We start from the raw sequence: 13,713 nt of genomic DNA, 5'->3' as shown, positions 1-13,713 counted from the left end.
GGACAACTTTGGAACTTCAATACTCACTCTTGACAAAACATCTACCCTGGCAGCAAATACGGTAGAAAACAGGGCCTGCAATGAAGCTCTGTGTGTTGGAATTATGCCAGCCACTCCTAGAGCCTAATTTGTAACATGACATTGCCCAGATGAGTCCATCTACAGTCTTGTCACTGGTAGTTGTCAGAACTCCATAGTCCCCCAAAGTTTTTTCCTACCCTTTACAGTTAGGGTTGGAGCAAAGGCCAGAATGGCTGGGCCCAGTGGGCAAAGCGAGGCTGCCAGAGGCACTCAGGCCTCTGGCAATTAGCACGATTCCTGCAATTTCTTAAGCAACGTTGATGGATCCTTGTCTTTCATTAAGCTGCCTGAAAGTCAATCTCTTGATGGATCCCAGAGGGAAAATCAAGGAGGAAAGAGTTTATTTTCAGACACAGTTTAACAGCAACCAACTTAAGAAGCACCTAAAAAATGATAATTAAATTTTTCTCCAAGGAGCAAATTAAGATAAATACTCTAAGAGTCATTCCACATAGATCTGTCTAGAAAATATCCAATTAGTGTAATGTAGACCACATTTCCAGGACTCAAGGGATTGCTAGACTTCACTCCTTTTTTGCCATTGTTGATACTCCAGGTTTCTAAGGGAATGAATTTTTCGTACATGCTCAGGAGCAGTTTGACTTCTCAAGGGAAGTACCAGGATACAATTTGACAGCACAAAGTTCTGCTCTAACCCTGATTTTGAGAATCAGTGGCTTCTTGACAAGAGTCAGAACTGAGGCGAATTTGGAATAATGAATAGAACATGATTCAAAGGACAAACATCTTTGTCAGCGAAATTTTGTGCCTATCATGTGACTGTTAGGAGGGCCCACTTGTGTTTTTATCTCCTTTTAACAAGTGAAATGAGAACCTGCTTTTTCTGTAAAAAGGAAGGGTCTGCTCTTCCTGTTACTGGGATGGAACTTCTAGAAGGCCTCTGCCAATTAGGTTTCCAGATATATATATCCCCTGCCGTAGCTTTATTTCAAAGGATTCAAAGTACTTGGAGTTGATTCTTGAGTTAAAGTCCTTTATAAATCTCACTTCACTAATCTTCAGTGGGAGCGTGAGCATTACTATTGGACCATTTAATGGATAAGGAAAACTGACACAGGAGAGTTTTATAACAACTTACAGGCCTGAGAACTGCTCTCTGACAGTGCCTTCTCCCACTCCCAGACCTCTAATGATATTGTACCTCATGGCAATATAGAGTCAGCCTCTTCACAAAATAGATGATACATTTCCAAAGGAGGGTGGGTCCACATAGATTTCTGACCTGAGGTTTTCAAACCTCCCACACTCAGCAGGTCAAGGCAGGACTACCACTTACAGAATCCATTTTTGTTTGACTGGTCTACAAGGCTAGTGTGTCTAAAGTACTTTAAGAAATGTAAGAAAACAACCATTAATGATTCTGACACACGAAATGCCTAGTAGGGTCTTTTTCCATCAAGGTTCATTTGAAAATACGCCATAGTGAGCAGAAGAAAGGCAGAATTTGGATGACTTTTAGTCTCAATGCGATGCAAATTCCTATAGTTCAAACACAGAAACTGCCTCATCTCCTTCGCTTTTGGCCAAGAATAGATCATTTATTACCCATCACCAGGGAGAACATGGCAGAGTCCTCATTATCTCCTATCCCTGCTTTCTAAATCAATCAGCTCCCCACTACACTGCTGGGCTTTTTAATTTAAATGTCAGCTACAGTTAGAGGGTTTAAAAAAAATGTCAGAGTCTCATTAACTTTGGCTTTGAATCGTTCCCTTCTAACTTTTGGGTTGACAATGTTAAGAAAATTATTAATCTAGGAATGCTTTGCACTAAGGATTCTTTTGAATTTTTATGGTGCTGTCTTTAAAATCTGAACACCAGTTTAAAATCAAGATGTTTTAAATTACTGGTATCTATAAATTGCCCCTTTTCAGAATGTACAAAAGGTTTCTAAACACTTTCCTGCTCTTGAATTCACATGACATAAAATATTCTAAAGGCTGGAATTTGATCAGTGTATCTCAGTGGGCTTTTGGGGTTTGACAGCTATTCTTGGACAGCACTGTCCCACCCATTGCGGGACCTTTTAGCTTCCCTGCTTTTGCTGCCCTCTAAATGTCAGAAATTGTTCCCAGTCATTGTGATGTTAGGGCTCTGAAAATGATACCCTCAAGTATGGCACCTTGCATACTAAGTACTTTGAACTGAAGGAGATTAGAAGGACCCCTGAAAATAGGTCTTTCTGGCTTCCCATCCTCCAGTCTCCTGCCACTTTCTCCTCCAAAGTGAGTCCCAGAAACCGAATTCCTCTTCCCCAACATGGGCCATAGAAACTAGAACTCCTCAGCCCCAAAGCAAGCTTGCTCACCCTTCTCTCTTGAAGATGCTCATTCCAGGGGGTCCTGCCCAACACTTGGGAAGAAGAAATGCCACACAGAGAGGTCAAGAAGAATCTGCATAGACAGGCCTTGTTGGGTTCACCTGTCAGTCAATGTCAGCAGATCTTACCCCTTTTTTTTTCAATCAAATTTCTATGGACTCCCCATTCTTCAGAGAACCTAAACATAAAAACAAAAAGTTTTCCTTGGGTCTTTGGGTCTTCATTTCTGAAGACTACCATATCATGTAACACTTCAATTAAATAAATTTGCTATGCTTTCTTTTACAGGCCTGTTTTTTGCTCTCAGACTGCTGGCTGTGACTTCTCATGGGCACACCTTTCTGTCCTTCCAGTGATAATTAAAAATGCCTTCATGCATTTCCAAATGCCTCTGAGAGACATGATCTGCCCCTATTGAGGCAATGTTAAATTAGAAAATTTGAAATCCTAACTCCAGACTAAAAACAAAGTTTTTGCATCCACAAAGTCCCCTCATACCTCCATTCCACTGAACTCCTAAAATTGTGTGTACGCTTGGGCTGTTCATTTTATTGCTAGGTTCTAGTGCTTTGTGATACTGCTTGAACTATGTGATACTGCTTGAACTAGGTGGCTAATGCAGGTCTTGATTGGTTCCCTACTATCCTTTTGGATGGCAGATACCTTAGGATAGATAACTTGTCATGCTTCCACATTAAGTAGATTCCTGGGCATGGTAGATATTCAGTAACTTCATGTGGATGAACAGTAGAGGAATCAGTAATGGAGAGGAACTAAATCCTGAACCACTGGCCAATGGCTTAATAAGAGATACACAGTACAGTGTTTTTTGCTTGTCTTTATGTATGAGTGTTGGTGTCCACACAAATTCATGTGTTGAAAACCTACTCACCAATGTGATGGTATTAAGGTGGGACCTTAGGAGGTGATTGGACCATAAGAGTGCAGCCATCATGATTGGGATAAATTTCCTTTTAAAAGAAGCCCTGTAGAGCTGCCTTGCCTATTCCATCATGTGAGGACAGACACAGCCATAAGGAGCCATCTATGAACAAGGAAGCACACCCTCACCAGTCTCCAAATCTGCCAATGTCTTCATGTTGGACTTCCCAGCCTCCAGAACTGTGAGAAACAAATTCCTCTTGTTTATAAACTACCTGGTTTATGGTGTTTTGTAATAGCAGCCCCAATGGACTTGGACAACAGAATAGAGGGTCGTGCCTGGAGCATTGTAGCAACTGTGTGTGAAATTCATACTAACATGGAAGAACGCGGTAGAAGGAAATAGTGAAGTTCCTTTCCTGGGACAGAGGGTATATTGAAGAGACCACAAATAGTGTCTGTGTGTACACACACATACACACACACACACACACACACACACACAGCACAGAGAGAAAGAAATAATACATGTTGATATTTGCCAAAATAAAATACTTTCTTAAAATTTGATAATTGAGGAGGAAAGTAGATTTTCCTCTTGCACTACTTCGACTTCTAACTGCTACTACTTTAATTTGTTTATTTCAGCTTTCCATTGTTACTCTTTACTAAATGGGGTCTCTTCAAAGACATCAAACTATTGGTTTTTTTCCTCCCATTTGAATGTCTTTTTCAGTAAACAAACCCAGAATATACTTGCCCCTTTGTCTACATGTGTCTGAGAGAAAGAAAACACAGACAGACATTTTTAAAAGATTGTCTTTCTTATAATCAGGGACATAGATGCCAATGTAATCAAAAGGCAAATCCTGTTCCTTTCTATTCTGTAGCCTCACTAAGTGTTTCCTCCCATGAGTTAAATGAAGATAATTCTCAAATATGAGGAAAGGTAGAATGTATAACAGATTCAATAATCAGGCTTATGGGTGAGTGAACTTCAGGTCACACCTGCAGAGAACAACACAGAAATGAACAGGCAAATTTGCATTTTCCCCCAAGATAGTGATAAATTCACATGGATCCAATTTGTCTCCCCTTCCCCATCTCCATGGCCTTCAGTAGCACACAACTGGAAGGCATATGGCCTTCTTTGGGATATTTGAGCACCCTTCTGCAGACTCCACTTAGTTTACAAACATGAACTGCCCCATTCACAGACTGAAGGTCTCCCATAATCTGGCTAGAATAGTGGCATGTGGTGACATGGTAAAACTGGGCAAAAGTTATGTGTCAGGGTGGCTGACGGGTTAGAGGCCCACGTGTATGAGTAGGGGCCAAGCTGTGGCTGGGAGCACACTCTCCCTTCCTACCCCTACCTACCTCCTTTTGACCTCCCAGGCTGGAGAGTTCCCCAATTCCCCATTACATCATTGCATTCTTCCTCGCTCTCCATGGTCTGTGGGTGGCAACTGGAAACTCCTCCAGAAAACAAGGCGTATCTGTGATGCTTTCTGATCCCCCATGTTCAGACAACCCCACTTCACCTCTGCGACAAAGAAAACATGATGATGCTTCAGAAGCTGCCAGTGCAAGTGCAATTGCTGCCCACCCAGAAGAAAAGTCTTCAGACATTTGCAAACCATTGACCACTTCCTACCAACCAGGAGGAAGCAACATGGGCCCCACTCCCTGAGACCACTACGCAGGATTCAAATGGAAGCCAATTTGCTGAACTCAGACATCAACATAATATTAATATTTTACTCAAGTGAAAATAAAAACACAGTGTTCTAAAAATCAAAAGAGGTAGTACAAAAACCGAAACCAATATTCTTCAAATGAAAGGTTTCACCAATTTTCTATTCCTGAAGGCACCACTATGACAATCTCTCCATGGCATTGGGCAGCTGGTCTCTCTCCTGGCAGCCAGTTCACTGATGACAATGCTCCTGGCAGGTTGGATAGCTAAGCTAGTTCCAGTCTATGCACTAGCCTCCCTGCTAGCTAGTTGAAAAACCATTTACACAGCCCAGTTTGATTTTTGAATGCTCAGACAGATGGGTCGTTTGAACCCACTGATCCAAGAACATGTTTTTGCATATTCCAATGCCTCTTATAAATCAAACCAAAAAAGGAAGATTGGGTGGACCTTTTGGCCATGTCAAGCAATTATTCTGTCTGGCCTGGATGGATGAGGAAAATAGAGCAGTGTCAGCAGAGTTATCATCCGAGTTCTACAGGAGGAAACGTTACACGCCCAGTGCCAAGCACGTCTGTCTGTCTGACTGCTTTGTCTCTAATTGTCTCTATTTTTCTCCTCTCTCACGTACACACATACCCTCTTTAATTACTAACAGAAAACAGTGCATTCTGCACACTTCACAACATCTGTTCAGGCCTTAATTAATCTAACTCTCGCATGGTCTCCATAGCAACGGTGCTTAACAGGCTCAGACTCCACATTAGAAAGTCTTCCTCCAATTGAGCGACTCAAAATATGACCATTACCAAGATATGTTTACATTAATTCTAATGTCAGATAGAATGAGAACTCTACGTGGAGCGTATTTGGGTGGAAAGATAAGTTGTGTGATCACCACAGTAAAAACCACTGCCCCAAACTGGGAATAGAAAGGAACACTATTTTTTCTTTCAACCTATTGCAAGAAAAGAAAAAAAGACAGAGGGGGAAAAAAATCCCATTACTACCCTTATGTTACAAGAAATTCCTGTGCTACAGAAGATTAATGACCACAGTTGCCGTGATGGAGCGTACAGTATTGTTTGTAGGGCAGTTAGGAGAAATGAAAGTGTTTAAAAGAAACTCTTCAGGAGGTGTGTTTTGGAGCTTTGGCTCCGAAGACCTTAATTAAAAGCCTATTGTCCTTTCCTGGCACCTGCCAACGTCTTACCCCAGTGAGAGCTTGCCAGTAGTGCAGAGGTGACCAAAGCTTTCCAAGGAGGCTGCAAAGCTGCCAAGAGAAATGTCAAGCAAATTTCTGAGACTCTGTTTTAGCTCCGTGGCCCATGCAGATGCTCTCGTTGATTCTAGCTATGTTTGTGTTTATATTTGAAGCTGTTATGTTGCAGACTGTAAAAATAAGCACTGGCGACTACCCAGAAAACCTGCTCAGACTTTATCCACAGTGTCGGGAGCTGGGGCAAGTAGTGGTAAAGACAGCATGGAAAAGTGAAGCCAGGCATTTACCCCCACATGGCATTGCAGATCACACCGGCATCTATCATTGAATGTTTAACTTGAGTTGCTAACCAGAAGTAAACCATTCATCGAAGATCTAGCTCCTTTCTCCCTCACTGTTTCTACATAGGAAAACAACCCAAAGCTGTCTGAGCTGAGAGAGAAGAAAAGAACTTGGACAAACTGCTGGGGTAAGTGAATATGCATTTCAGCAGACAAATCAGATTCCTTTTATGATATAAAATGGGACCACTGAATTGAGCCTCTGCACAAGAAGAAAACCTCCCCAACTTTCTCCAGTGACTGGAACTTTGTGGATCACTGGAGAAAATTGATCCCTGGGTCAGCAGGAGACAAAGGTAGCTTGATCCAGGAGGCTGTGGGGTCACTGGATCTATGAATAAAAGGAGGGCCATTAGGGGGTTGGGGATTGGGATGCTTGAAGGAATAAGAAACAGTTCTGTAATGTAACTATAGCTTCTAGTAAAATTAATAAAATGAAATTCCGTTTTCTCACCAAGTTCATTTCTCATCCTTGGGCGATTGTTATGAGAATCTTAGCCGTTGGTAGAATCTAAAACTCCTGACTTTCTGCTTTTCAAGGAGTTTCAGCGGTAGGCAGACAACTAGGAAGGATTCACCTAAAGGCATGTTGAAGTTTCTGAGCCACGAAGCATCTAAGAACTACTGAATCATGGTCACCTTCAAGTTACTTCACCTAAAACATGTTCAATCATCAACTTGAATCGATTTTTTTGAATTTACCAGCCGGAGGCAAAAAAATGAAAAAAGTAATGGATCAGGGTTCTAGTTTGAGTTCTTTCAACTTTGATCCCAGGTTTACAAAGACCCTTTTTTATCCCCTCATCCCTTCATTCAATATGAAACATGAAGTTCTTACTCCAAGCAGAGCATCCTAGTAAGCTTTGATCTTTCAGGGCACAGAAAAATGGGCTGTGAAAAACTGAAGTCATAGTGCCCCAGCTGTTCTGGTTTTTTGTTGGGCTGGAGTTGAACCCAGGGCCTTGTGCATGTGAGACAGGCACTCTACCAACCAAGCTACATCCCCAGCCTTGTTTTGGTTCTTGAGCATATCCAAACCTGCCTTTTTCATGCCCTGATCAATAGTAGATGTCATTTTTAGAGTGTTTACTGTGTGTCATTTACTGTACTGGGCTTGATTCATATAGTTCTTGTGACCATGTGGAAAGGCATAGCTCTTATTACATCCCCATAAGCAAACAGCTCATAAGCAAAGCAGCAGGATTGTCCACCTGAAGGAGGTTCCTTTTATTGGCGTGTATAAGCACAGGAGCTCTGGAGAGTGATTTGATATTCAGTATAGGGTACCCTTGGGATTGCTTCTGGGGGAGATTCAGGAAGCAGAGCCCAGCACTGCTCGATGTTCCCATCTCCTTACTGAGTCTTTCACACTGGCAAGGGGATATCTGTGCTTCAGAGGCAGTCAGGAAAGAACACGGCTAACCCTTAAAGTCTATTGTGATAATGTTCTCTAATCTTCCTCCTGTGTGTTCTCTCCTCCTCTTTTTCTTTTCTATTTTCCATATACCTCTAAATGGTAGATCAAAATGGGCTTCTGGGGGCAGCATCAGGGTTGATAAAGAAAGGACAGCAGAAGGGAGCCTGTCCTCTCTCTTCCGCATTTACCATCCTGCCTTGTGAGTTATCAAACCAGTTCTCACTTCCTGCCACAGAGCACCCGATGTGTTCTCTGGACTCCTCTGCTCCAGTAAGCATCTTCAGGTGATCTCAGAGGCCCCTTTACTCGTGGTTTCTCGTGGCTTGGGACCCAGTAGATGGACATGCAATTGACCTTTTGACCAGAACGCACGCTGCTTTATGGTAGAGGTGGCTATCAAAAGGATGAGGGGCATCTTGTCACACTTTGAGAGCACAGCCTCCCAGCACGTCAGTAAGTACTCCATACTCCACAGCCTGGCTTTATGCTGAGCCTGATCAGTTACTATAAAGCTGGGGGCAGACTTCCATGTTTCCTGACTTTTATGAGTGCTTGGAAGAGGCGGAGGTAGATTTTGTCACTGTGTACCTCACTCTAGAGGAAAGGAACACATTCTAGGCCTCTCACACCTCTAGACTTTTGCTTGAGTTGCTCTCCTTGCTGGGAGTGCCTTTCCCACACCCTTTTCATTGATCCTTCAAGTCACAAGCCTCTCCTACTCAGAATGACTCCCTCCATTCCACATGCACTAGCCCCCCAGAGGACTCTTCCTACCAGCTCTCATAGCAACCTGCACTTTTCCATGTCATTTGTACCTCTTTGTTAGGATTATCTGCTCATGAGTCAATGTTCTCTAACAGCTTGCCTGCTTCTTCATCTTTATTTTGTCCCCAACAGATTGCTAGGCCTTTAGCAGACAGTCAATAAATGTTTATTGGATACATGAGTTTGAGCGGGTTTAGTGATGCAAATGAGTTGAAAGCTAACCTTATGGCAACTTCCTTCAATCTTACGGCAATACGTTGCCAGGCACTGAAATCTCTATTCAGTGTTTTTGGCTATGCAGAAGCAATCTGTCTAAAGACTGGGATCAGGCTGAGCAATTATTAACAGATTTTTTTAATGATATGATAATAATAGCTACAATATATTGAGTGATTACTATGCCTTAGGCTCTGTTTTAAGCATATTGCATATAATAATCATTTCATCTTCACAATAATTTCCTAAGGTAATTATCCTATTTTTATAGAGGAAACAGAGAGGTGAAGTAATATGCCAGGGACACACAGTCAATAAGTGGCCCATGTGGCCAGAATCCATACTCTCAACTGTGCTTCTCTGCTGCCTTCAAATGAGAAAGGCAGAGAGGAGTTGAACATGAGTAACTTCTGAATATCTTCATGTTGTTTTTCTGAGTTAAAAGGTGCTCCTAGCCACAGGAAAGAATGTGCATTCTTTTTACTTCTTTCTCTGTCATTCCATGATTTAATTATGCTATGTGCTATAGTTTAGATAATAGGTGTCCCCCAAAGGCTAATATGTGAGACAATGCAAGAAGATTTAGAGGTGAAATGATTGGATTGTGAGAGCCTTAATCCAATCAGTGGGTTAATGCCCTGATAGGGATTAACTGGTAAATGTAGGCTGGTAGGAGGATGTGGCCAGAGGAAGTGAGTCATTGGGGGTGTGCCTTTGGGGTCTATATCTTGACCTTGTTAAGCAAGACTCTCCCTCTACTTCCTGTTGCAATGTCCTGAGTAACTTTCCTCTACCACACTCTTCCCCCATGATGTTCTGTCTCAACTTGAGCCTTAAGGAATGGAGCTGGCTGGCTGTGGACTGAGACCTCTGAAATCAGCCTCCAAATACACTTTTTCTCCTTAAAATTGTTCTTGTCAGGTCTTTTTGGTCACAGCAGCAAAACACACACACACACACACACACACACACACACACATACACACACACAACTAAAATACTATGTTCCTTATATAACATCTTTGTGTGCACAGACAAGCGCGCACACACGCACGCACACACCTGCCTCCCCAGCACAAGTGTTTTTACACTTTTCTGAATGAACAGGGCTTCCTCTGTGAATGTACTGGAAGGTGTTGCAGAATTCCAGAAATCCTGCAGTCCTGATGAAATGTGTAGTAACATGGAGTCAAAATGAGATGACACATAAATTCATGCAGCCTGGAAGGAATGGAGCAAGTACACTTTTCATTCCAGGACAAATCTCTAAAGGGATGACTGTTTTCTTTAGGCTCTTAACTGAGTGGGGAAATAGATCCTTTGGGGGAATCTGATTTATGATCCTGGAAAATAGGGTGGTCTTCTCATAAGATGGGTGTACTTGTGTGGCAACCACAGTGAGTCTGTTGAGATCTTTGTTTGGGCTACTATAACAAAATACCATAACTGGATGGCTTATAAGTAACACAAACTTCTTTCTCACAAACCTGAGGCTGGAAAGCACAAGAGCCAGCAGATTTGGTCTGGTGAGGGTCAACTTCCTGGTCATAGGATCTGCTTGCTATGTTCTCCACATGGCAAAGGAGCAAGGGACCTCTCAGGGGCCTCTTATAATTGCACTCAACCCATTTATGAAATTCCACTCCACTCCCATGATCTAACCATTTTGCCAAGACCACCCTCCTAATATCAATGCTTTGATTATGTTTTCAACATGTGAATTTGCTAGGACACAACCATTCAGATCAGCAGGATTTGTGCTCATCACGTACCGAGGACAAAGTAAAAAGAAAGGGCTTACTGTAAAAGCTTTGAAATTTAGTTACATGCAATTGAAAAGTCCTAATACGAAATACGAAAATTACTGAGAGGAACCTATGAATATAGGTATCTCAAAATATGCCCAGGTTTCCCCAGGGGACCACATGAAAACTCTCATTTTGTTGGGCTTGAAAATCAATTGAGCACAGACATTTTTTAAGAATTCCATGGGGATTTTGAACATCTTTACATATTCTATTTCCATATCTACTGTCATGAAAAAAAGGGAAGGTATTTATAGTCATTGGTGCAAGGATTTAGACTGAAATAGCTATATGCTTTTCATTCAAGACATAGGGAATGAACTTCACTGGTGTAAGAAAGAAGATGGAGTTTTCTCTTCATCTTATTTCCAGGTTTTCTTAAGAATGCAGGATGTGTCTTATAATTTAACAGTTTAGATGGGGCACAGTGGCACATACCTGTAATCTCAGCAACTCAGTAGCCAGAGGCAGGAGAATTTCAAGTTCAAGGCCAGCCTCAGCAACTTATCAAGGCCTCAGCAAATGAGTGAGACCCTGTCACAATTTTTTTTTTTTTTTTTTTTTTTTTTAAAGGGCTGAGGATGTAGCTCAGGGGTAAAGTGCCCCTGGGTTCAATTCATAGTACCAAGGGAAAAAAATTAGTTTAGCTTGGAGGTGGATTGATTGGCTCGAATTTTAATAAGCTATGGCCATTCTGGGTAAAGCATAGTCACTGAACTTTTTAATAGACAAAATGTAACAAAAATGGCCAGAAGCAACAAGTCAGAGTACTCCCCCAGAAAGACTCCTCTAAAAACTTAAAGATTTGACTTGCTTAAGTGAAAATATAATCTAGATATACAACTTATAACTTTAAGTAGGAAAACCAAAATCAGGATCTGAGTGAATTCTTTTTCCCTTCGCATCACATCCTCCTGGAAGTGTTACAATTCTAGATGAATTTAATAGTTCGGCTTTATTTTCACTTTTTATAAGGAGAGATTTACGTGTGTGTGAAACATATACTTTACTGTGTTCCTGTACTGAATATTAAAATTACATAGTGAAATAAGTAGGTAAAAGACATTTATTGACACTGCCAAAACATATACAAATATTTCTGAAGAACAAGATGAAAACATTTCCTAGTTATTTTCTCATAGATACCCATAGTACTCAGAAAGCAAGATGTACCAGTTGTCCTCTATGGAAAAGACTCTCCATCAGCAAGTTTCATCAAGAGTGAGCCACTCGCTGTCTTTAAAGAACTGAAGGGAAGTGTCTCTTCCAGTGAGTGGTAGTCACTGGTGGTCTAGGTGTCCCAGGGACAGGCTAGCTGGTAGATGGAAGGGTTTTACTATTGACATCAAAATTGTCCAGAGGTGGGGGTCTGAGCTGGGTTGAAAGATGTTACTGAATTGTGACTTAAAACCCTACTAATATCAGGACCAAGAAAGTAAGGCATAGAGCATGTGGCTCAGGTCCTAAGCATGTTCAGACTACATCCCTGGCACAGTCAGGACAGGTGCCCAGGCAGGACACATTGGTTGGATGATGAAGACAGATGTTCTCTTTGATGTTCCAAAGAGAAACGAATATATAAAAGATAGCTGAGACAAAGTCCTCCCCATAACCTCCCCTGCCTTCTTGGGCAATGAAGCCATTCTCAATTAAAAAAAAAAAAAAAAACACTATGACAGTGAAAGTTTACCCTTCATGAACATCACTCTTTAAATCTGATCTTAGAGGGCATTTCAAAAATCCAGATGACTGTGCAAAAAAAGCAATGTGGAATTTTAAATTCAAAACAATTTTAATCTTCTACTTATTCAAGTTAGTTTCTCCTCCAGAAATTTGAAAGTAGGTATTATAAGTTAAAGATTATACAAACAGAGCTGTTTTCAATAATTTAATTATTAGACTCATGCAAAAAAATGAATTTGCATGAAATAGTAAATATTCATAAAGCAATTTGGGCACAATCACACACACAAGGAAAGGGAAAAAATAGGTTCTCTCAAAAGTGCCAGTGATTTTGTTTGTTTGGAAAAATAATGACAACACGATTAGAGGTAAACAATATTTTCTTCAGCTCCATCTCCAGCTTCCCCATCTTGTCTGGCCATTGTCTGTAGATTTAACTTTGCTTCTGCTATAAATGTCTGTGACTGATGGTGGTGTGGATTTGTGTCCTGTGGGGTTGGGGACTCTGTTCGGGAGGTGTCCAGATCTGAAACAGACAGACAGCACAGGTTACAGGAGAGCCAGCTTGGGACACAAAGCAGATGAAATTAGATCTCAAAGATTAGGAAGTGCAGTGCCCAGGCAGTTAGCCACAGAGAGAAAGCCTGAGCCCAGGAAGAAAGGAATATAACAGATATCTAACTATTTCATCAGTATCATTATGAAGTGTCCAATTATGTGCAGAAATGTCTCCGTGGCTACAAATCTCCTTTACAAAATCCACTATGGAAGCATCATGTGAATGAAGAGGTTACTATTCACAGCTGTTAAATCACTGCTACCTCTGAGAAAGGGTTGCCCACACCCCTACCCTTTTTTTTAATGGGTCCAGAACTTGAAAACACAGATAAAGTTCAGTGACATGTAGTAAACCCTATTTGTATCCATAAGGCGTTTTTCCTCAGAATACTTCAAAGTCAAGAAATGACCTCAAGACTCAAATCATAAAGTACATGGACTTCACTGGTATGGGCAAGAAGTGCAGAGAAAGGAGTTGAAAAGCAACGGGGATCCTCGGCCTTACCATTGTACAGATCTGTTATGTTAACACTAGGCAGAATCCAGAGCAAAAGTAGACAGATTCTTGAAGAAAACCTTGCCAATATCTATATGTCTGGGATTGAGCCCCCCCCACGCCCATTTTTGGTTACCTAGCAACAGTGGGGTTCTGTCTACTCTCCTCTCTTTTTTTTTCTGGAAAATGTTCTAATACTACGGTTTA

At 41.4% G+C, this 13,713-nt stretch overlaps 1 protein-coding gene across 7 annotated transcripts in view; it reads right to left on the bottom strand.

The window, feature by feature from the left end:
- Nucleotides 1–2,160: 2,160 nt before the first annotated feature.
- The window catches only part of ARHGEF28 (Rho guanine nucleotide exchange factor 28), a 324,160-nt gene continuing 312,607 nt past the window's right edge, over nucleotides 2,161–13,713 (bottom strand). For 6 of the 7 annotated variants that reach the window (XM_079145899.1, XM_079145901.1, XM_079145897.1 and 3 more), the window contains one exon: nucleotides 12,645–12,978. In XM_079145899.1, coding sequence (XP_079002025.1) covers nucleotides 12,815–12,978 — 164 coding nt within the window. In that variant the 3' untranslated portion in view covers nucleotides 12,645–12,814. Of the gene's footprint in view, nucleotides 2,601–12,644; nucleotides 12,979–13,713 lie in introns of those variants that run through there. The other variant, XM_079145900.1, reaches the window with a different exon arrangement.

The sequence above is a fragment of the Sciurus vulgaris genome (assembly GCF_902686455.1).
Source record: "Sciurus vulgaris genome assembly, chromosome: 6".
Classification (NCBI taxonomy): domain Eukaryota; kingdom Metazoa; phylum Chordata; class Mammalia; order Rodentia; family Sciuridae; genus Sciurus; species Sciurus vulgaris.
This window is presented reverse-complemented; position numbering and strand designations above follow the sequence as displayed.